The following is a 24,689-nucleotide window of genomic DNA, read 5'->3' as shown; positions in this document are numbered from 1 at the left end:
AAAAGATGTCCAACCTTTTTTGAAGTGAAACTTCCTTAGTGGCACCTCATTCGTGATGGGGCAAAAAAGAATTGTGGAGACAGAAATGAAACGGATGTGACGTCAGTGCTGGCAGTTGAGGCCGGGCTGTGTTCTGGCTCAGCCCGACCCCAACACTGACATCACACCCGCTCCACAAATCAGATGTGGCGGCGGCCGCTCTTAATCACCCCCCCCCCCCCGAGCCCCACACCCCCCACAAACTGTGACATATGCGGCGGCAATAGCCGCCGCTCCTAACGGCCGCTGCCATGCCGCGCAGCCTCTCTCCTCCCTACCTCCGCTTTCCTGCGTCCCGCTGACTGAGCGCCGCCGGGGTGTGAGGGGGGGGGGGGGGTGTGAGGAGAGACTCAGGCAGAGCCGCCGCGGGTCCGCAGCTCTGCCTGTCTGTGAGGGGGGGGGGGAGGAGCGTCTCAGGCAGAGCCGCCGCGGGTCCGCAGCTCTGCCTGTCTGTGAGGGGGGGGGGGGGAGGAGAGACTCAGGCAGAGCCGCCGCGGGTCCGCAGCTCTGCCTGTCTGTGAGGGGGGGGGGGAGGAGAGTCTCAGGCAGAGCCGCCGCGGGTCCGCAGCTCTGCCTGTCTGTGAGGGGGGGGGGGGGGGAGGAGAGTCTCAGGCAGAGCCGACGCGGGTCCGCAGCTCTGCCTGTCTGTGAGGGGGGGGGGGAGGAGAGTCTCAGGCAGAGCCGCCGCGGGTCCGCAGCTCTGCCTGTCTGTGAGGGGGGGGGGGGGAGGAGAGTCTCAGGCAGAGCCGCCGCGGGTCCGCAGCCTGCCTTTGAGGGGGGGGGAGTCAGGAGAGAGGGGGCAGGACACAGAAAGAGAGACACACATACAGTGACAGACACACACACATACATATATATACACACACACACACACACACACACTGACTGACACACATACACACACACACTGACTGACACACATACACACATACACACACACTGACTGACACACATGCACACACACTGACACACACACACACTGACTGACACATACACATACTGACTGTGAATAGGTTAGGGGGATGTGTGAGGTGCAGGGGGGCTGCGCATACGTCACACGGTCACACGCACGCACACGGTCACACACACACACACATGGTCACGCACAGTCACACGCACACACACACAGTCACACGCACACACACACAGTCAGTCGCGCACACAGTCAGTCGCGCGCACACGCACTGTCACGTGCACCGTGCACTGTCACGTGCACCGTGCACTCTCACGCGCACACGCACTGTCACGCGCACAGTCACACAGTAACACGCACAGTCACACGCACAGTCACACAGTCACACGCACAGTCACACAGTCACACGCACACACACACAGTCACACGCACACACACACAGTCACGCACACACACACACACGAGGAATTCACGCTTAGTGCAAATACAAGGGATGTGTACGCATGTTCTAAGTCAAATTTATTTGCGTTTTGTCAATTAAATTGTATTTTGATTTTTAATTAAAACATCACCAATACAAATACAATTTCTGTGACAAAAGTCAAAGAAGTTTCACTTACTATGCGCGTGCACAGCACACACAGCTTTTTTGAAGATATCTATTGTATCTGCCATCACAATCTTCGTGGGTAACAAATTCCACATTTTAACTGCCTTTACTGTAAAGAACCCTTTCCTTTGTTGCTGGTGAAATCTCCTTTCCTCAAACCTTAACGAATAAACCTGTGTTGTTTGTACTTCCCTTGGGATGAATGGTTCATTTGAAAGCTCCTTGCATTGTTCCAGAATATATTTGTATATAGTTATCATATCTTCTATCTGTATTAAACATCATCTGCCATTTACCTGCTCAAGCTTCCAGTATATCCAAGTCCTTCTGTAGAGAAATTACATTCTGCTCTGATTCTACTACCTTACACAATTTGGTGTCATCAGCAATGATGGAGACTTTTGCTCTCTATGCCAACCTCAAGGTCATTAATAAAAAAGTTAAAAAGCAGGGGTCCCAGTACCGATTTTTGAGGTACTTCACTCACAACTTTAGCCTAAGCTGAAAAAGTTCAATTTATTACAACTGTCTTGTCTATCCTTCAACCAGTTTCCAATCCATCCAGGTACAAATATTTTTACAGAGTCCAATTTGCTTTATTTTGTACACTAACCCAGGGGTGCTCAGACTGGGGGTGGGGGGAGAGGGGGGAGAGAGAGATTTTCTAGGGGGGGGGGGAAACAGCTGTTAGAGGGGCCCCCTATCTTCCCCAAGGCTTTAAATTAAATGTCGGGGAGTGCGCATGAGGCCTCTGTATCTTCCCTTACCTGGTCTCCAGCGGCTCCCAGCAACGCGTCGCCATGGTAACGCGACGGGGGTCACATGACGTTGCGTTGCCGTCATGACACCTGGTAGGGGGGGGGTGAAAGCAGGGAGGGACAGCAGGAAGAGGGGCGCAGACTGAAAAGTTTGCGCACCCCTGCACTAACCTCGTGTGGAACCGGTGGTAACCTTGGATTTTCATTAGAACCTTTTATTTGAGTGGGAAGACCAATTCCCACACAATTACATTACAGTTTGAGAGGAATACTTAATACTTTTCAATAAAAGTTCAAATGTTTTATTTGCGATTTGCTGATAAAGCAGAGTTAAGGTAAAAGTTCAATAACTATGAATTGCAACATAGAAGGCAAGTTGCAGTGATTGAGGTTGGAACCTAAGGAGCCTGAATGGATAAGACATTGTTGGAAGGATAGATAAGTAGTAAATGGAGTATTCTCAGAGGTGGGGAATGAGACCAGTTGAGAACCACAGGGATTTGCATTAGGAGCGGTGCTCTTCCATATATATGTTAGTGACATTGCAAATGGTCTGGAAGGGGACACGTGCTTTTTTTTTTTTTTTGCCGAGACAGAGATCTGCCAAACGAAGATTAATTATTTAGGTAGATAAGAGGAATGCTCAAGAGTGTTCAACTAAATTGTAATGCAAATTTTATTTTTTTTAATAATTTGTAAATTCATCCACATTGAGTACAGGATTAATGACACCAAGTCAACCACTATAAAAGATTATGTAAGTCATTATTTCAGCTAACTTTAAAGAGGCAATCCAAGCCATTATTTTTTTCCTATATAGGATTGAAGCAGGGTTCACATTATGGCGAATTTTCAAAGCTCCCACGGGTCAGTAGGAAGCCATGACATCACCAGTGCGGCTTCCAATTGGTCCCCAAACTGCAGAAAACCACAGGAGATACCATCACCCCCTTCGCAGGTAAGTACCTCTGGAAGCAACAGAGTTGCTGAAATTAAGCTGAAATTAACAGAGTTCAGCTCCGGAGAACCCATGTGTCAATCCTGTATTAAAAATGTCAACAACAATAAAAACACAGACAGTGGCTTGTATTGCTCCTTTAAAGTAAGTAAACTAAGTTCTTCAGGGAGGGTTACTATCAGCAGAAAGAGGCAGTGATGTCACTTTATACATCATTGGTAAGACCTCACCTATCATCCTTTCTTCAGTTCTGGAGACCATATATAAATTAGAGATGATGCAAAAAAGAGCTACTAAAATAGTACACGGTCTACTTTAAAAAATAAATAAGGACATTAAATATCTGGGAGTGAATGTATCAGGCAACTACCAATCATTGTATAAATATAATTACCCGGCCCTATTCGTGAAAATCAAAAAAGATCTGGACAAATGGGAAGACTACCAGATCTCATGGATCGGAAGGATGATCTCGGTAAAAATGAATATACTCCCCAGATTGCTATACTATTTCCAGACACTCCCGATCCATGTTCCCAGCCCTGAACTTAAGAACATCCAGAATAAAATGTTCAAATTCATCTGGAAGGGCAAAAGGCCCAGGGTGGCCAGATCGGTCCTTCTGACGTCAAGAGGAAGAGGGGGGATGGGTGTCCCAGATATTACAAAGTACTATTTAGCGGCCCAGTTGAGGCAGGCTGTAGTGTGGAACGCAGATCCGGGTCTCTATTGCTGGCGAGATATTGAATCCCACTACGTTAAAACGCCTTCTCTGCAGGCCCTCCTTTGGTGCATAGACAAGGGGGATAAATCACCCCGTAGGTTCGACCTTGGTCCCACCAAACACACCTGGGAAGTCTGGCGGAAATGCAGATCAAAGTTTAAACTAACTACCCCAGGCTCGCTGCTTACTCCGATCCACAACAACCCCCACTTCCCCCCAGGATGTGAACCAAAGCAGTTCGACTATTTCCACCTGAAGGGGGTTAGGGTGGTTGCCGACCTACTGAGAGATGGAAGGTTGCTGAACTTTCAAGAATTACGAACAAAATACGAAGCCCCAGAATTGAGCCCATTTAAGTATCTCCAAATTAGACATTTTCTTCAAAAACTGTCCCCAAAATTTGAGTATCCTCCCCTCACCAACTTTGAGAGACTCTGCCGAACTAGTACACATCAAACGGCTTTGATCTCTAATATATACGCTGGGATGGAGAGAACAGCAGGCCCCTCCACTCACGACTACATGTCCAAGTGGGCGGCGGAACTGAGTATAGACATAGATAGAGAAGACTGGGAGGATATATGGGACGCTGCTTCAGGAACTTCCATCTGTACCACAACAAAAGAGAATATCTACAAAATCATGTTCCACTGGTATCTTACCCCAGTTAGATTGAAGCAAATTTACCCCCTGGCCTCAGATCTATGTTGGAGAGGCTGTGGACAGAGAGGAGACATGGCCCACATTTGGTGGTCATGCCCAAAAATCCAAAAATTTTGGCTTTCTATCCAAACTTTAATCCGAGAGGTAACTAGCCTCACATTAGCCCCAGATCCACTGACCTTCCTCCTGGGCAGGCCAATTGAGGAAATTGACCGCCCAGTAGGAAAATTAATCTCCTCCATCCTTACCGCGCCTAGGTGCTCTGTGGCATTCTCCTGGAAAAAGATCTCTCCCCCCTCTATCCAGGCGGTTAAGAGAAGAATAGACGACGTACTGCTGCGGCCAAGTTTATTCGAGCATTTGCCCGTTCTTGGCCGCAGCAGTAGCCTGGCGCGCGCCCGAGTGTGACGGGCGCGCGCCGAAGCAGCGGAAGAGCGCCCTCCGATCGGGGCGCTCTCCCTACCGCTGCCGGGTCCGCCGGGTCCCCCGGATCCCCCTGCCGCTGTCCCGCGATCGCGGGACACCAGGGCTCCCTCGGGGAGCCCCTGGAGGGGCGTCCACTAGCAAGCCGGGAAATCTCCCGGCTTGCGGTACCGACCACACTGCAATAAAGTGTGTCGGTACTGTAATGCTTATGGAACGTCTGACGGCGTTTCTCAAACGCAAGACTACAAGTCATTACAAAATCTGGGAACCCTGGGAGACTCACTGACTCCCGAGAGAACCCAATAGGAGAAACTATGACCACCCAGGCCACACCCTGAAGGACGCCCCCCCCTCCCCCCATCCCCATACCCACCCTTCCCTCCCCTCTTATCCCCCCCCCTCTCTTTTTCAGACCTCTCGCTCCCCTGGTCACCCGGTGACCCAGAGGTCGCGCCACTCTTGGCGGTACACTCCCCCCCCCCCCCTCCAGTATGGAAAATTTGAAAATTAAAGTGTATTAGGATACTGTGATGTGAAATTTGCCTGTAAACTTGCCTGTTTCCTAATAAAAATGTTAAAAAAAAAAAAAAAAAAAAAAAATAAGGAAAGTCACAACATGTACAGCTTGGAGAGCTGCGAGATGGTGTATCTGATTTAAACTTTCAAACATATGAAGGGTTTCAACAAGGTACAGGGGAGAAGCCTATTTCAAAGAAACTGCTAGAAGAGGTAATGCTTTTAAGCTGGAAGGTGTGAGGCTTAGAGGAAACGTGAAGAAGTACTTCTTGACAAAAAGGGTGGTGTATTCAAAAAATAGCCTCCAAAGAGAGGTAGTTGAGGCTAATACAATACGGGAACGACATAAGGCTATCATAAATATGAAAGAATGCCTAGGATGAAATAGGGTTTTTGCAACAGATCAGAAAATGGGAAGGTGGACTAAGGGCCTCATGCAGAGAGCAGCGCTAACAGGGAAAGCGGCATGTTTTGGCGAATTCTGCCTTGAGAAAGGCAGATAATGGCAAGTTTTAAAAAAAGCGCCATTTTTTTTTTCCTTGAAACTCGCCGCGCGGCTGGAGAGATCCTAATCTCTCCAGTGTTTAAAACGGCCGTATGCAGAGAGCCGCGAACGCCATCTAGTGGCTGTTTTTGGCGCGATTTTCAACATTTTTCCTCTCCACCAAGCAGCTGGCGCTCCGCAGCCGGTGGAGGAGAAAAAAAAAATCGATTTCTTTCCCACTAGTTTCAACAGCGCTCATAGCGCTGGTTGAAACTCTCCATATGCAGAAAGGATTGTAAATGCAGTTTTATGCCCTTTCTGCATATGGAGAAAAAAACTCTCCAATAAAGCTAAATTTTATTCCCCTCTCCAATTCTAAATAGCGCTGCTCTCTGCATGAGGCCCTATGTGTTTATTTTTTGGCGTCAAATTCTATGAACCTCAACACTACTAAAACGTATACGAATGTAAATACAGTAACAATATTCAGAGCAACACAATTAGTCCTTAACCAGTCACATGATTGGCTGTAAAGTTACTGGGATTGACATGTTAACGAACTGTACTGGTTTATCTCTTTCCCATGTCATTACAAAGATTTCAGAAACTAAAAAGTTACCTTGGATGCCATTCGCATAAACAGTTTGTTTTGGTCTTCAGATGTTCCCATCTTTTCTTTCTTAACCAGATCTTGGAGACTCTGGTTATCATCATCATGAAAGTACCGGACTCTCTCTTTCTCAACATGAGTAGCAACCTATAACACGGAAAAGAAGTTTCTATTCAACGGACTCCTGTGACGTTGCAGGTTACACGTGACATGCTACATTTTTATTCATTGATTAGAAGATTGATTTATAGGATCAGTAACAGATCATGTGAATTAATCAGTGTACGAAACAATATTGTGTACTCACACATTTGTTTGATATACTTGGTAAACTAGAAAGAAAAAAATATCTTATTTTGATACGCTATAGAAAGAATACACAAAGCAATATTTAATTAGCATTTATTCCAGGATGCTAGCTCAAGTGCCAAAATGATCTCAGACATGCAAAGGCCTCATAAATGCAGAGTATCCAGCACTTCCAAAAAATTATCTCGTCAGTATTACTTTCTTACCCCCCCCCCCTCAACACCAGTTCAATGAGCTCTTAATTTTACATGTCCTCTCTGTTTCCTCTCTCTTTCACATCCAAACAGAATGAGATTTATCTGCACCACTGAATTCCCACTATAGCTATTTTTTTGCTCTTAATCTTTACGTTATATTTTACCACAATTTAATGCAAATACTGCATGCTAAAAGATTTGCAAATGAAAGAACTCTATCATGACGTCTGAATAGCAATAAAGAGATTCACCCCACCTACGAGGCTCAAAGTGAACACGTATTATGGAGCAAAGTCAGCGTCAACACTACATTAGGTAGGAGAGAGTTATGATTTCAACCAGCTATAACTTTTGAAACATCAATAACTTGGATATGTATCTACAACCAGAGGGCTGAGATGTGAAAAACCTACTCATTTTTATATCAAGTCACCATCAAGTATCCCAATAGAAAATAGAATATTGGAGTCTGTTTGAATGGCCACAATGCTCTCTCCCTACCCCACCGGAGCACTATTTCCGTTTTGATTAGAATGGTCAGCCTCTAGAAAACAAGTGCCCATGACATATATGTCATGCCATGTACATCATTAGGGCACTCTAAAGGTTAATTGCCTACATAGCCAGGTGGCTGCTGTCTCCTCTGGTCCTGAAAGTGATAGAACTGAAGTGAAGAAACGCATAATCACGTCTGACAAAAATGATGCACTGGTTTCAGGCAGTCATATCTACTGAATATTTAATGCATGTGTCACGCTGAAGCGAATATTTCCCAGGAAAGAAAACTTAAATTAAAAAGCCCTCAAAGAAATTGAACATTAACAGGAAACATAAGCATTAATAGAGAGATTGGAATGGAAAGTTAGGCTCAATTATGGTCTATATTATGGCTTGCAATAGAACCGGTTTTGACATGTCATGTACTGTATGCATTTAATGACAATAAGACTCCCCAATGCAGAAATTCAGACTACCCAATAATCTGAATACTATTACCGATTTCATGACTATTTTTTTCTTCTTGTTTAGTGAGGATAGACTGCAGGGGGTCACTGCATGCTATTATCTTACTTCTTCTAGATTAGGGGTGCGTGCAAGGTTTTCTGGGAGGGGGGGGGCGGCAGTTACAGAGGTCCCCCGCTCTCCCACTTGCCATTTAAATTAAATGCCGGGGGACCATGCAAGGCCTCTAACTCAATTACCATGGCTTCAAGTGACGCATCATCATGGTAACCCAGGGTCACGACGTCGCGTTGCCATGGCAACGTGCTGTCACATCCCTGCGGCACCATTTGACGTCAGAGTCAATCGGGGTGGGGAGGGTGGGGGGGCAGAGGGTGCAAGCAAGGGAGGAGAGCAGGCAGGGGGGTGCAGGGGAAAAATATTGTGCACCCCTGTTCTAGATGATAAAAGCAGGATACCTACAACATGCTTGATTCCACATACAGAAAATAAATATAAAGGCATGTCACCATAGGTCATGCAAAAATGATGTCCTAGATGTGACGTTCCCAAATACTCAAAACAAAACCAGATACAAACCTTTCAACACAAAAATGCATTCATTTAATGAACAGTTTTAAATCTGCATTAACAGTCACTACAAAACAGTGCGCAAACATCAGTACACATAAACATGTGCAGTTTCTTTAAAGCAGCCTCCTCTCCCCCCCCCCCTTTTTTTTTTTTCTTACATGTATAGGAAGCAGTGGTCTCTAGAATTGAACCATGTTAATTTTAGCTGTAGGGACCCCCTGCCTCCTGATATACTTATCGGAGAAGATGTTGATGGTATTTGTTAGAGGTTTAAATCCCCCACATCACGCGGGCCAGCAGGAAGCTGCACCCAACAATGTTACAGCTTGCTACTGGCGCGAATGACGCAGGAGATTTAGACCTCCAGGTGGTTTTCCCTGGAGGGGATAGTACCTTCCATGGTATGTATCTTCAGGGACCAGGGGGTGGCTGGAGCTGAAATTAATGCAGTTCAGCTCTGCAGTCCTCCGAAAACCCAGCATAGTAGGAACTGCTCCTTTAAGTTTTTCCATCATTCTTCTGTATATTTTCAATTAATGTTCGAAAGGTATAATATTTTTCATTGGACCAACAGCTACAGTAGCTGATAAGTTACAACCTTTCAAACATAACAGGGTTCTTCTTCAGGTTCCATACAGTACCACCCAATGCTTCATGTTCCTTTACTACATGAAAGAACCAATACGGCAACCCACCCTTCTTTTTCCATGAACTTCTATGAATATGTGCATACAATATACTTCACTTGTGTATATTGATGTGCAGCAAGTCTTATCTTTGCTGACCTCTTACAAGACCCAACACACAAAACCACAATTCTCGTTATGTAAAAGGTAACCACTACAAGCACCAATAACATGGTATTGCAGAGAGTCAAACCACCACACTCCACAAAATGCGAGACATACCATCGGTCTCTTTCTTCTTCCTCCTTTCAGCTCCAGTGGATCTGCCATAGCATTCACTGGCCATGCTCGTCCTGATTGATCTGTTCTGACGAGGAGAACTTCGTGGTCTTCCTTCAAGCTTGCTCCCTATAAATAAAGAGGGACACAATAAAAGTAAAAAATAAACTAAAATAAGCGTAAAATTCTTTCAGAATATGTATAAGAACATGTAAGAAAAAAAAAACATTAAATGTGCAGGCACATATTTATGTGCAAGTGCAACTTCATTATGCATTGCCCTTACATATTCTGTGGCATACAGAATAAAATATTCATCTTTGTTAAATACATTATAGTATTTATAATTTTGAATCAAACATTTGTGTGAAGTACAGTACTTTCTTTGGCAAGCTGGACGTTTTCTACAATGCATGCTAAACTATTCACGCAATTCAAATGTATAGTTCAGAAGGCTTTTAACTTTCATTGCTAATTAAAAACTCTCTCAGGTTTTACCCTTAAACAAAGTAATTAATCCCCTTTAGAAAAGGGTTTGTGAACAGACATAACAGCGAAATAAGTAAATTAAAGAAATGAGATAGGTCTAACAAGGAATTGCATGGTGAACAAAGGAACCGGATAACAGAAAGCAGCGAGCAAGTGGTTTTAAATCTTGTCTTCCAGTTATAATTTAAAAAATTAGCAAAATATACATTTTGATTAAATAAACCTGTATGTATACGTGACAGGGAACTTTTTCCCGTCACCATTATCTACTTCAGATCCATGCAACTGTAGGTATTTTCTAGGAATCACAGTAGCCATCTGATTCCAGGATTTCCCACTGGTCCAGCTATTCAGACTACTGAATTCAATTCTTAGGGCTAAACAAATTACATTTAAACCAAATTCTTCCCAGTAGGATACAGAGGACTACAATATTTAAAGGTCTGTCCAGGAGTTTGCCTGTGTGGCATGCCTTAAGACATCTGCTCTCTCTCTCTCTCTCTCTCTCTCTCTCTCTCTCTCTCTCTCTCTCTGGGGTAAAAATACTGCTCCGAAGATTCCCTCCACCTTCATTCCTGCCTGAAGATGAACTACATCCCTCTGGCAGCTATATTCTCTGCAGGACTCTAAAATGGTGTCTCATTGTTATGATTCAAGGCGCTGACACTGTCCAGTTAAGATGGGATCAGGATAAAGAACATAAATAACATTTAGACAATGATAGCTGCAGAAAGACTAGAATAATCAGATAAAAACAAGCTTTCCACCACCCCAACCCTTTCTTTTTTTAATCAACAACTATCTTCTCGGCTGCTTTTGTGCAATTCGTTTTCCCACATTACTTCTTAAAAACAAGGAGGTAGAAAATTGTGAACAACAAAATAAAACTGGAGCATTTTTTCAAACACATATATATATTTTTGTGGTGCCTGAAACCAATTGCATTTTCATTTTACCTCAGAAGCCCAATATTATTTTTTTCTATGCAGCGTTAGAAATGTTATTCTTGGGAGATATTAAAAAAGTAAGGAAATGACCCTGCTTGGCGCGCTTCGACCCCGTTTTACGACATAGTCCTTTGTCTACTGTATATACACGGATATAATTGCTTGAAAATGCCCACTTTGAAAATGTAAATGTCAAACGTTTTATAGTAAATATCTGTGTACAGTGATGTAGAGAGCATCACGAGATGAACATTAACCGCTAACTTTGCAGAGACACGGCTATGGAAACAGTGCAATGTCCATTGAAATGTCTCCTTTCCCAACCCCCACTTGTTCTTGGCCCACCTAGACCTGTTCTCTTGCCCATTTGGGTGTGATACAGCATGTGTGTGGGATCCTTGTTCCCTTCCCCTAAACACCCCCGCCCCACCCGTAACCTCTTCCGTACATGCCCACTTTGAGAATTCAATTGCATCAATTTTGTTTTACCTTCCCTTTTCTTATTTCTGTACCCCATAACCCTGAGAAATGATCAATAAAAACATGGGGTTTTTTTTAAATTAAATACGGTAAATGCAATTATTTTTAGATTAAGCGTATTCAGACGGGCCATGTGATGCAAAGCAGGAATAACCAACAAAAACGTTATTTCTCCAAATGGCAATACATACAAAACTATTCTGACATAATTTAGAAATGTTATAATGTAGTCTTTCATATTATTTATAACACGTCAACATACAGTAGCGTGAAAAGGTTTGTGAACCACTTACGATTTTCACATAATTTCCCATATTTCAAACATAAAATATTATTAGATCTTAATATAAGATAGTAATAATAATAGATCAAGATAACCTGATCAAACAAATTACACAAAAACATAATACTTTTTCAACATTTATTTGGCTACAAATTATTCAACATTCAATATCCATGTGTGAAAAAGAATGTGAACCTTTAGATTCACTACCTGGTGGCGCCCCCTTGAGCAGCAATGACTTGAATGAAATGTTTCCTGTAACTACTGGTCAGTCTCTCACATCGGTTTTGAGGAATTTTGGCCCATTCTCCCTTACAGAACTGCTTCATCTCAGTGACATTTGGGGTCTTCTTTGCCTGGACAGCTCGCTTCATGTCCTGACACAATATTTAGATGGGGTTTAGTTATGGACTTTGACTAGATCATTCTAAAAGGTGGAATTTCCTCTTCTGCAGCCATTCTTTTGTAGATCTGCTTGTATATTTAGGATCTTTGTCTTGCTGGATGACACTTTCGGTTCAGTTTCAACTCACGGATGGATGGCCTGACATTCTCCTCTAGAATCTTGTGATACAATGTAGAATTCAAGGTTGTGTCAATGATGGCAAGGCATCCAGGTCCTGAGGCAGCAAAGCAGCCCCAAACCATCACACACCACCACCATGCTTGACGGTTGGGATGAGATACTTCTGTTAAAACACAGTTTTGGTTTTCGCCAAACACAATGTTTTTCATTGAGGCCAAAAATTTCTACCTTTGACTCATTTGTCCAGAGAATATTGTTCCAGAAGTATGGTGGATCATCTATGGGCTCTTTGGTGAACTTCAGATGGTAGTAATGTTCTTTTTAGAGAGCAGTGGTTTCCTCCTGGCTATCCTTCCATGAACATTATTCTTGTTAAATCTTTTTCTGATAGTTGAGTCATGAAAACTCACATTAGCCAAGGCGAGTGTGGCCTTGGATGTTAGTCTGGGGTTCTTTGTTACTTTCTGGATGATTTGCCAGTTTGTTCTTGGAGAGATTTTGGTAGGCAGGCCGCTCCTGGGTAGTGAAGGTGGACTTGAACTTTCTCCATTTGCAGACTGACGATTGGTGGAGTCCCAAATCCTTAGAATTTTTTTTGTAACCCTTAAGACTGATGAGCATCAATAACTGCTTTTCTGAGGTCCTCAGAGATTTCTTTTTACTGTGGCATGACATGTTTCCATACACCTGTATGGTGAAGATCAAACTCCAAGTTTCTGATCTCCACCGCTGAGGATCTACCTAATTATTTAAACACCTGATTCTAATTATCCTCTTTAATTTAGCTGATAAAACCAGGGTTTCAATTACTTTTGCAAATACCCTGACTATTAATTATTCATTGTTTGTCTAATTCATACATCATTTTGTTTAGAAATAAATGGAATTTGTTAATATAAACCCCATTAAGAAAAGACTGGTTTTGATTCAAGGTTATCATAGAAAAACTATAGAATTTAGCTGCGACTGGTGTTGTTTCTAAGAGTGTCTACGGTGAAGTGAACACAGCTGAGTAGCAAACAGGCACCTAGTATTTACATGAAAATAAGATCTGCATCTCGAATAATATTTATAAACAAGGAGTTGTCTTCCTATAAAATGCAACCGCCATGCATGTGATAAATGTAGAGTTATACCCAATCTAAAAATAAATAATCATAAATCAGAACCTGCACAACATTGATAAGATTTTGAGAAAAGGCATTAAAGCTGCAGTTCAGTCAATATCCTGCATGTGGTTTTTTTTTAATAAATCAGTTCTGTAGTAAGAAAAAATACTTTTAGCATTTTCTGTTTTTAAAAAAACAACTTTAAAAGACCAATTTTCTTGTATTCTATTTTAACAACCATTTGCTAAGGCACTGCCCCTTCATGTCATGTCACAAGCCTTGGCACACCCCTTTGTCAGACCTGCCCTCCCTCTAGCACATGTCAGTGCAGGAGTGCTCATAAATATTCATGAGCTTCCACTGAGAGACAGAAGCAGAAGAAAAACAGATCCCTTCACTAATGATGTCACCAAATTTCGCTGATCAATACATGGAGAACGAATTGACCTGCAGCTATACAGTTCTTTAGGTAATTAGAGATTGCACACATGAAACTATTGAAGTAAAAAAATAAATTAAAAAGACTGAACTGCAGCTTTAAGCTCCACATGTTAAGTTATGTCTGAATATGCTGATGTTGAGTCTCTAATACTACTCCAATGTTATGTTGCATTAATTATCTTTCCCATGCCCGCGGACGCTTGCTAGATAGGAAAGACTGCATCCCTATCTTTTTCGATACATCACTGACATTAGTTCACTATGGTCCACAAAGGGACAGCCCCTTTAAATCTCGAAACTTACCACAAACCGTGTGCTTAAGTAGATAATTAATGCAACATAACATAAGCACACGGTTTGTGGTAAGTTTCGGGATTTAAAGGGGCTGTCCCTTTGTGGACCATAGTAAACTAATGTCAGTGATGTATCGAAAAAGATAGGGATGCAGTCTTTCCTATCTAGCAAGCGTCCGCGGGCATGGGACAGAGCACATTGTGGAAATCAGTCACTCTCCCTGTGCAACTCTAACAGGCAATTGCACAGCTTTTATTTTATTTTAATAACAGTACTGAAGCAGGGGTCTCCAAAGTAGAACAGCATTCATTACAGGTCCGGGGACTCCCTGCTTCCCGAGTTACAGGCCCCATTATGGGGTGCCAGTATCCACCTGTACTAATTTAAACATGGCTGGGATACCGGCACCCCATAATGGGGCCTATAACTCGGGAAGCAGGGGGTCCACTGTTGAGAGGCTATTCCACGAATCTACCGAGATTTCTGTTAAGTACTTCCTCAGATTCCCCCTTCGCTTGCCACACTCCAGCTTCATAAATGGCCTCTTTCTAGCAACCTTTTTCTTTGGACTTTGCTTCCCTCCTGTACTCTGTTGAATCCCTTTATATATTTGAATGTTTATATCAAATCCCACCTCTCTCTTCCTATAAACTGTACAGATAAAGGTTTTGTAGTCTTTCCTGACAAGTCTTATTTATTTATAAAATGTTTTACCAGGAAGTAATACATAGAGTTACCTCTCGTTTTCAAGTATGTCCTGGGCACAGAGTTATGATGACAGATACATGGTTACAAAGACATAGTTAATTTAAGTGAGCTAGGTTATACATTATATACAAGACATTGCATGCACAGTAAGGCCTCGGCCATGTTAACCGCTTGCTGGCGGAAGCGTGCTGAGGCACGCTCCCGCTCAGCACTGAGCCCCTACAGCCGCAATTAGAGCGGCTTCAGTAGGGGCTCACCTGCGCTTCCGCGCGCTTGCGGAAGCGCAGGTCTTAGGGGAATTTAAAATTCCCCGCTTGCCGGCGCGACAGGCCGGTCACGTGAGCGGTTCGCCCAATGAGGGCGAACCAGCTCCGTGTCGTCACTGGCCCGCCCCCGGCCAGTGACGCGCCCGCCCCCTGACGCCGCGTGCGGTAAGCAACCTCATGGCCAGGGAAAGCACCCGCTTTCCCTGAGCCTCAGCGAGCAAGCAGGGAGCATTGACTCAGCCTAAGGCCTTGCCCCCGCTGCCTGCTACAGCGTCCGCTGTGGTGGACGCTGCGCTCACGAGAGCCCTCCCCGCAATGGCGCCGGGCCCGCTGCGAGGGGGGGCCGCAGCACTCGCGCGAGAGCTACTCCTGCTCTCAATAGAATTGAGAGCAGGAACTCGCGTCGAGCGGCTAGGCACGCCCCCCGGCGGTTCAGCCAATGAGGGCGAACCTGCCGGGTGACGTCATGGCCGCGCCCCCGTCACTCCTCCGCCACGCCCCCCCCCCCCGGTCTCTGCTCCTGCAGTGAGCTGCAGACCGGGGAATCGCCGGAACGCACAGCCAAAAGCGCGGGCGCGCATTAGAGCGCCGTGACCGGGGCCTTAGCCTAAGAGATACTATATGTTATAGGCGAATGTAACCGTTACGGACCAGATTAAAATGTGAGACAGCTTTAGTTTTGAAAGAACTTAGATTGGTGGCGGCTGTGAGAGTTTACGGTAGACTGTTCCAGTTTTGGGGTGCACGGTAAGAGAAGGAGGAGCGGCCGCATACTTTGTTGAACCTTGGGACCATGAACAGTCTTTTGGAGTCAGATCTCAGATAAGTGCTGCATGTGGTAGATCCGAGGAGCTTGCCCAGGAAGTATTTGAAGGAAAGAAAGTAAAGACGGACTTTGTGCCTAGACTCAAGTGATGACCAATCTAGTTCTTTGAGCATTTCACAGTGATGTGTGTTGTAGTCGCATTGGAGGACAAAACGGCATATTGAATTGTAGAAAGTATCAAGTTTATTATTATTATTTATTATGCTGTAGATCGTGCACCATCATTAGTTGCCCTTTTTTGCATGCTTCCGGAGATACAGTATAGTCTCCAGAAATTCTATGGCTGTCTCACATTTTAATCTGGTCTGTAACTGTTTCATACGCACATAATATATATTTTCTTTAACTGTGCACGCAATGTCTTGTATATAATGTATACCCTGTTCATTTATGTAACTGTATTTGTAGCCATGTATTATTTGTTTTACTCTGTGCCCAGGACATACTTGAAAACGAGAGGTAACTCTCAATGTATTACTTCCTGGTAAAATATTTTATAAATAAATAAATAAATTAACACTGTACTCTAGGTGAGGTTTCACCAATGATCTATAAAGTGGCACCCCCCCCCCCCCCCCACCCCTCTCCTTCCGATGCCAATACATCTCCCTGTACAACTGAACACCCTGCTGGCATTTTGTTACATTTCTTGGCTACTTTTATGCCAAAATAATGACTTCCCAAGTCCCTTTCCTCTATAGTAGTTGACAGAATTCCATTAATCCTGCATTCTGCCTTTGGATTTTTGTGAGCAAATTGCATTATTTTTTAACTTTTTGGGCGCTAAATTGTAGGTGCCATACTCTTGGCCACTCCTCATCTCTACCTAAATCATAAGCCATTTTTGTGTACTCCCCCTGGGGCGTCAAACATGTTGCAGATCTTGGGAAAGTATGCCTTTTTGTAGAGCTTTGTGTCATCTGCAAAAAGGTATACCTTTTCCTTACAAACTATTTGTAATGTTACTAATAAAGATATTAAAGAGCACAGGTCTCAGTACAGATCCCTGAGGTACGCTACTGGTTACCTTCCGCTCCTCAGAAAGTACACCCTTTACCAAAATCTTATCGCCTATACTTCAACCAATGTCTTATCCATTTCACCACATTAAGAGTTCAATCCCAAGCATTGCAACTTGTTTAATCAGTCTTCTCAATCAGTATGTATATCTTTATTTATACAGATGGGGTCACATTTATTTGTAATTTGGCCGGGGGGAAAAACTACAGCTGAAGGGAGCTTGACTGCGGCCTGATCGCAGCTTCCAAACACCCAAAAACTCAGTAGACTAATTTCCCATAAGGATTAACACAGCAGGTGTGCCTGCTTCTGGATGGGACTCCTGCTGCGTTAATCCTACCGAGCCGCACCAGTCGGCAAAAGCTACACAGAGAGAGCAGAGAAGAAGAAGTCCACGATGCTTCCGGTTTCCCCTGTACACCACCTTCTGCCCTTGATCCATTTCCTATTTAAGCTGTCTTCTGTTCCCCTGGATAGGTTTCCTGCTGTAATATCCCACCTAAATCGCTACCTCTGGAAGGAGGGGCAGTTGGATTTTAATTCTCTCTCTCTCTCTACGTTAACAGCTGTAAACTAAAAAAAATAACTAAAAAATACAATTTTAATATAGGTATTTGTTCAGAAATGTACCAAACATAATATATATATTTTGTCACATGATTAACTTTTTAAGGGACAGCAACACACGTCAAACACTGAATTGGTTAAAAGCAGATTTTGAAATGGGATGCGGAGCTACGGTATCTTTAATTAAAGTGCAATTATTTAAAAAGCAATCTCCAAAACGCTCTCTAGCATTTAAGAAAACAGCTCTAAAATTCTGCAAGTGTTGCCGACTAGTATGAAAGTGAATTACAGTGCATGCTCCTACTCATGCTACAGGACATTGGTTTAAATGCCTCTCCTTGGGGACACAGGCATATCAGATTTAAGGAATTAACATAATAGACTTGCATTTTAAAATAATATTGCTGGATATCCTGTAAACATGTCTGACTTGTGTAACCCAAATGAGAGCATTTAAAACCCCTACTATAGGCAGGAGGCGGCAAGGAGAGCACTATGGCCAACATCGAATAATTTGTAAAGGGAAAAGGATTTAAGATCAAAATAAGTTAATTGCAAACCTTGATCAACTTCCCCTGGATATCCTTAGCACGCCTCCCAATTACAGAGATTGGTTCAGTTTAAAAAAAAAAAAAAAAACAACTAAATCCCCCCTCTGCATATCACTACTGCAGTTGGTAGCACAGTGCTGCTCGCACAAAACGTATCACTTTGTAGCCAAAAGCTACACGTAGTAATAGAAAGATGAGATTACCCGTGAGCGCACACAAAGCACGCAAACTTGGCTTTGATAGAAGCTAACTGCAATAACAATGGAGTCATATTTTACCCTCACTATGGAAATAGCAGTGGTTGGTGTCGGCTATATTTGTTCTTAGATGGAAAGTTTGAGATATTGGCTTATCGTTCTTAGATGGAAAGTTTGAAATATTGGCTTATCGTTCTTAGATGGAAAGTTTGAGATATTGGCTTATCGTTCTTAGCCGTTGGGATTTTCCTGGCTTTTTTTCTGTCTGATTCTCATATCCTTCATGATCTTTTCTTCCCTCTTCCTGAATAATTTACATTTAACTGATGCTCCTTTCCCTTTTCCAGAATTCTAAGTATTATCAGTGTTGTAAAGGGCATAACTATTTAGTATTTTGGGATTAATTTTTCTTTGGAGGATTTTGAGCTTTATCCAAGATATACATACAGTACAAACTGGTACACAGAAAATCTGACAGAAAAAAAATAAATGTTTTTTCTATTGTTTGTTTTTAATGTAATATGGATTTTCTTTTGCTGTGTATTGTATTTGTTTTTTTTTAAATCGTTTATTTTGGTTGCTTCTGAATGGGCAAAAGCACTCAGCCATATTTTGCTAATAGGGTTATTGCCCATTACTGTGTGGTGGGGAGGTTTGTTGGCGGTAGAGGTGTGGGTGAAGGTGGTAGTTTCCCCGGGGTCGGTGGTTAGCCCTCCCGGGAGGTAGTGGGAGGGGTTAACCACTTGATTATTTTAGCGGTTACTGTCCAATAGCGTTTTAGTGGTTGGGCATCGGCTCGATCTTGTTGCTGGTGAGGACGAGGCGGCGGTGGCGGCGGCAGACGGCCTTGATCCTTGCATGGATAAGTAGCATTTATTTACTATAGGGTGTCTATTGATTGCCAATGTGAGTTAGGTAGTAGGTAGCCACAGTGACAATGGATTACATGGCTAGTGTTTGTTTTGATTGTAATGTGTTTTGTAATTTGTATTTTATTTTACTGTTGTGTATATTTACATGGGCAAAAGCGCTGTTAGCCATATTTGGCTAATAGGGCTATTGCCCATTACTGTGTGTGGTGGTGGGGAGGGTTGTCAGGGCTAGAGGGGGAGGATGAAGGTGGTAGTTGTCCTGAGGTGGGTAGTTAGACCTCCTGGTGGTGAGGGGGGAGTGGGGGGGGGGTTAACCCCTTCACTATTTTAGCAGTTTGCCACTATGGTAATGAAGGGGATTAATGTATAATGTTTTACTGTGTTTTATTATTTTTATTTTTCTATACTGTACTTTAGAAGGGGGTCTCCAGGAGGTGAACTCTATTCATTTCAGCTCCAGAGAACCCCTGCTTCTAGAGATATAGACCGCTGTAGGGAGTGCCGGTAGCCACTCCAGTTGGGCCCGCGTGGCGCAAGTGCTTTAAACCCCAGCCGGAGCGTAAGATTTAGCCAAGAATATTTACTTGCTGTACCACTACTCTCTTTTCCGGTTAGATCCCATGGCATCACATGCTATGTGAATAATCCCTATTCATGTGGACCAGGTTAAATAATTCAGGAGAGATATCTAGCCACTGACCCAGTAACTATAACCTTGAATAATTCCCTAGCTAAGCAGGACAACATTATGATGCCACACCAAAACATGTCCTTCAATTAAACTTGACAGTTCTGACGAAGACGATGCTTCATAGAACGAGCCTTAAAAATAATCAAGCTTCTGAATTCCTGTGTCCTGCACAAATAGATTTTTTTACTGCCCTGAACAGATCCAAAGTGTGAAGTTTGGCCTGCTTGGTAGACATATATGTAGAGATGGGATTATCTTCTCAAACTATTTTACATGAAAAATGTGGTGCCATCACTGATATAACATCAACTATAAGCATTACTTTTATAGGACAGTTATTCTATAGACCAAATTTCTGAATGTTCAAATGGGGGCAAAAAAGAACAATTACATCAGTTTGAATGTCTTGAGGACCTCCTCTAGCGTGTTGCACCTATTTTTATAAATATTTCCACTACAATGGTAAAAAATTATACTAACTCAACTAGCCTGCTGTTGTAGCAAGCCTCCCACCTTGCAATACACACTGCAAATAGTGACTGGAGATTTACCTCTGTCGATAAACCTACTCTTGATACTGGTTTCGTCCTAGCTGTACATATAGACCACCCACACATTGGGTTATAAACAGTTCTGAGTGAATTCCCATACCGTTTAACTAGCATGCGTTGTCACTCTGAGACATGTGTAACTCGTGAGAGGAACATTTCTAAAAGGCTACGCATGTCCAACCACCAAAATGGCTGAAGCCTTTCTACAAACAATGACCGGCATAGCCCAAACGTAACCTTATGCCTGGTATATAGGTTCTTGATTATCTAAGCACCAACTGCGTAGTACAAGAAGGATATGTGCTACTTCTGTTGGAACATATACCCATATTCAATATGCTGTTAAACCATCTTCCCCTTGGTATGGAAGATTTAGGCTCCTTTAATTTTATTCCTTCCAGTCCAGAACCAGCTCAGGAAATCTTGCTCCCTGGCTGCGTAGCTTCTCCCAGAGTCACGGTAGGAATATAATCCCCTTCGGTATGCTACCGAATATACTTATAGAGGACAGTACAAAATTCCTTACAACTAAAGGGTGTCAGAGGTGGACATCATCTCTCCTAAACTACAGAACCTGTCCCTACCTATGTAGAGAATGTGTCCCCTTTCCGTGACATGTTCAGACATGGTAAGATGCCCAGGAAACAAGTCTGGCAGCTCCAGATCCAATTGCATTAAATATTCCATTATAAACTCTTTGCTGAACAACTTATCCCCAAATTTATCTTATAACCACTTCACAAATCGCAAACTAATACAAACAGCAGGTTGCAGAGTGCAACAGCCTCTTAGCATGAACATAATGTCTCTGTGGAGTCCTTGGGGTACAGAGTTATGGACCCATTTACCTGAGCTGCAAAGGTAGCTTGTAAAATTGTACACAATGGTACTGTAGATTGACAGAGAAAAATACAATACCATTAAAAGATTGCACACCATACCAACTATTGCATTTCATGCAGCATTGTTATGGTGAGCATGGATCAAATCTGTATATATAGTCTAGTTTTATGCCTTCAAGAACAAATCTCAGATAAAACAAGTGTTCTTTTCAGCAAAAAAAACAAGTGTTCGAATATAACAAAATTAGTTGATGAATGTTAGCTTTATTAAGTGCGCACATATATAATGAATAAATTGGTGTACCGTATTAAATTAGTAATGCTGGATCACGGTTCCCAGAACATTTTAGAAAACGATAAGCCAGGAACAATACGTTAAGCGGTTAATAAATAATGGAATTAAAGATAAGAGACAAGTGTAATTGGTACATTAATTATTTAGTGAGATGAAGCCTCAAGATAATTATTGTAGAACCTCATTTAAAAAAAAAAAAAAAAAAAGTAATGAATGAGTCATTTAGGCAGCAGCGATACTTTGCAACTTTGAAACAGCATATACTGTCACTTCAACTTCTGTTATCCTACACCAAGTTCAGTACTTAAAGGGGCAGTTCCACAATGCAGGAAAAAAAGGTTATTGAAAACATTGAATCAATGTAATTGGCTTCCTTAAAAAAATTGAAATCCCCCATAAAGTACAAATTTCTCTTATTTGCTTCCTGTGTAAAAATGTATGTTTCTATTTTCTTCAGGTCCCTTGAATTCCGACATTTGATAATTACGTTTTTTTTCTCTTTGGTTCTTTGCCTAGTGATAACATAATTCATTTTAACCCCTTAAAGAAGAAAAGTCTGGCTCAATATTGTTCCTGTATATTCAATAGCGTACAAAAAGTCTCATTACATAAAATATTAGATCAATATTAAAAAATTTTTTAAAAAAAACAAAAAAAAAAAAAAAAAACCTTACAATATTATTTGGAAATGGGGTTAGTCACTTATACTTAACCCATGAAACATACCACTGCCGGTATGTCACTGTATTCTTCAGAGACACTGCTCCCCTGTAAAGTGATGCTGTACTAAATCTCAGTCTTCTAGCAAGCCACAAAAATAAAACAATTTACCATTGTATTTTAAGTTTAGATTTTCACCAGGGATTATGATACCTATTGTCTATCCTTTAACTAATTGGTTGGCTAATGAAGGCAGTATAATTAGTTGGCACAAAACAATGAAAAATGTGGTCTACCACTTTGATCCGGAAATAGATCAGCGGAAATCATTAAAAAACAAAAACAAATGACAAACTTAACCTTAAATAGTTCACGAATACTAATGCACTTTGGTCCCAGGAAATAGGCCCCTAGAAGTGCAGCCTGCAAATCGCAATTGTTCCAAAGTTTCACTGCTCCTCAACCGGACTATCAATAATTATTACGGTCGCCAAGTATTCCTAAACTGACTGTTTGGACACCTTGTGGTGCGTATAAAATGGAACTCGAGTTTGTGTATAGTTGCAGATACGTTATTCATTCTATTTAGCAGTGTAATTTAAAAATCAATTGCAATCTTAGCAGACATGCTTGGTTGGGTTCTGAAACTGAATTCCTTATGATCAGCTTTGCTCCTCGTCCAAGAACCACAAAGTCAGAAATTAGAGGTGACCGAGAAACGTGAAGTTCATTCTTTTTACGTTGAATGCACGTGCAGGAGAAACAAATGGAAACGTATTCATCCTTATAAAGATGATCTATAGCTATTTAACAGAATTACATTAACACCCATTACATTTAGTTTAACAGTTGGCTCTGTACTATCAGAGCATGGTACATTTGTTTCACCTCCTATACTTCATAAGCACATAAAATATACCAAGTGTCATCAACCATTAGGTTTCATGTCCTCTTACGGTAAACGTGATGAAATACTACACTAAAAGGGTAGTGGATTCATGGGACAAGTACAGGGACTTGATACTTTAATGTTCTTCAGTCTTCCCTGATGAGTTTTATGGTGTAGACCAGGGGTGCTCAACTCCAGTCCTAAAGCCCCCCCAACAGGTCAGGTTTCCAGGATATCCCAGCTTCAGCACAAGTGGCTCAATCACAAGCCCAGTCAAAGACTAAGCCACTGATTGAGTCACCTGTGCTGAAGTAGGGACTAATTGAGCCACTTGTTCTGAAGCAGGGATATCCTGAAAATCTGACCTGTTGGGGGGGCTTGAGGACTGGAGTTGAGCACCCCTTGTGTAGCCCACGCACCACTTTAGTGGCCCTTTGCACGTACTCCAATTTACTTATGTCAGAAAAACAGACATTTTTACTTATGAGAAATAATATTCTCACAGTCTCTCCATGACCGCGCCTCACTTTAGGGTAATAGATCACTCCCAGCTGGAGGTAGGACACAATCTGACAATAGGTGTGTATAAAGGAGACTTCCTGTCTTCTATTCCTTGACTTGGACATCTAGCAAAGCTGTACAGTTATTTTAGGAGAAAGGAAAACAAAATACAGGCATACCCCGCATTAACGTACGCAATGGGACCGGAGCATGTATGTAAAGCGAAAATGTACTTAAAGTGAAGCACTACCTATTCCCACTTATCGATGCATATACTGTACTGCAATCGTCATATACGTGCTTAATTGATGTAAATAACGCATCTGTAACAGGCTCTATAGTCTCCCTGCTTGCGCACAGCTTCGGTACAGGTAGGGAGCCGGTATTGCTGTTCAGGACGTGATGACAGGCGCATGCGAGAGCTGCCGTTTGCCTATTGGGCGATATGTACTTACTCGCGAGTGTACTTAAAGTGAGTGTACTTAAAGCGGGGTATGCCTGTATGAAGGGAATATTAATACCCTGGGAGTGAACCTACTGTAAGATGCACTGCCATGGAAAGACTACAAAAAAAGAATTAATTGTAAGTAAAAATGTCAGTTTCTCTCGTTTCCTTGACAGTGCATCACCATAGGGACGTCACAAAGCAGTCCCAGAACAAAACACGTTAGAGGGAGATTATTGCATGATAGCTTGGAGGACCATGTCCAATACTTACTTCAGCTGAAGCTAGAAGATCTAATTTAAAATGTTTGGTGAATGTTTGTAATGAGGACAACGTGGTTGTGATGTTCCTCCATGCATGGCTTCTGGGTATTGGAAAAACAGATTTTCATAGAGCAGCCTATACATGCCGTTGCGATTACTGGACTGTATGCCATGTCTACCGCAGTTAACATCTTCAATAAACTCTTTATCCTTCGGTCCATCGTGTCTTTGACGGATGATGCCTCTTCTAAAGGGATTGTTGCGTCGACCTTTGGTGGGGATTCCCACAATTCGTCGTTTTCCTCCTTAAAAGGATACGTCCTTTGGA

General features: G+C 42.5%; 1 protein-coding gene across 2 annotated transcripts in view; it reads right to left on the bottom strand.

The window, feature by feature from the left end:
* CWF19L2 (CWF19 like cell cycle control factor 2) overlaps window positions 1-24,689 on the bottom strand; it is a 211,498-nt gene that overhangs the window by 83,432 nt on the left and 103,377 nt on the right. For both annotated transcript variants that reach the window (XR_012800018.1, XM_075592377.1), the window contains exons 11-12: window positions 9,652-9,777; window positions 6,711-6,848 (exon numbers count right to left, since the gene is read on the bottom strand). Coding sequence is in view for 1 of the 2 variants with exons in the window: in XM_075592377.1 (XP_075448492.1) it covers window positions 6,711-6,848; window positions 9,652-9,777 (264 nt within the window). In the remaining variant the exon portion in view is untranslated. The remainder of the gene's footprint in view (window positions 1-6,710; window positions 6,849-9,651; window positions 9,778-24,689) is intronic.

The sequence above is a fragment of the Ascaphus truei genome, chromosome 3 (assembly GCF_040206685.1).
Source record: "Ascaphus truei isolate aAscTru1 chromosome 3, aAscTru1.hap1, whole genome shotgun sequence".
Lineage (NCBI taxonomy): Eukaryota > Metazoa > Chordata > Amphibia > Anura > Ascaphidae > Ascaphus > Ascaphus truei.
This window is presented reverse-complemented; position numbering and strand designations above follow the sequence as displayed.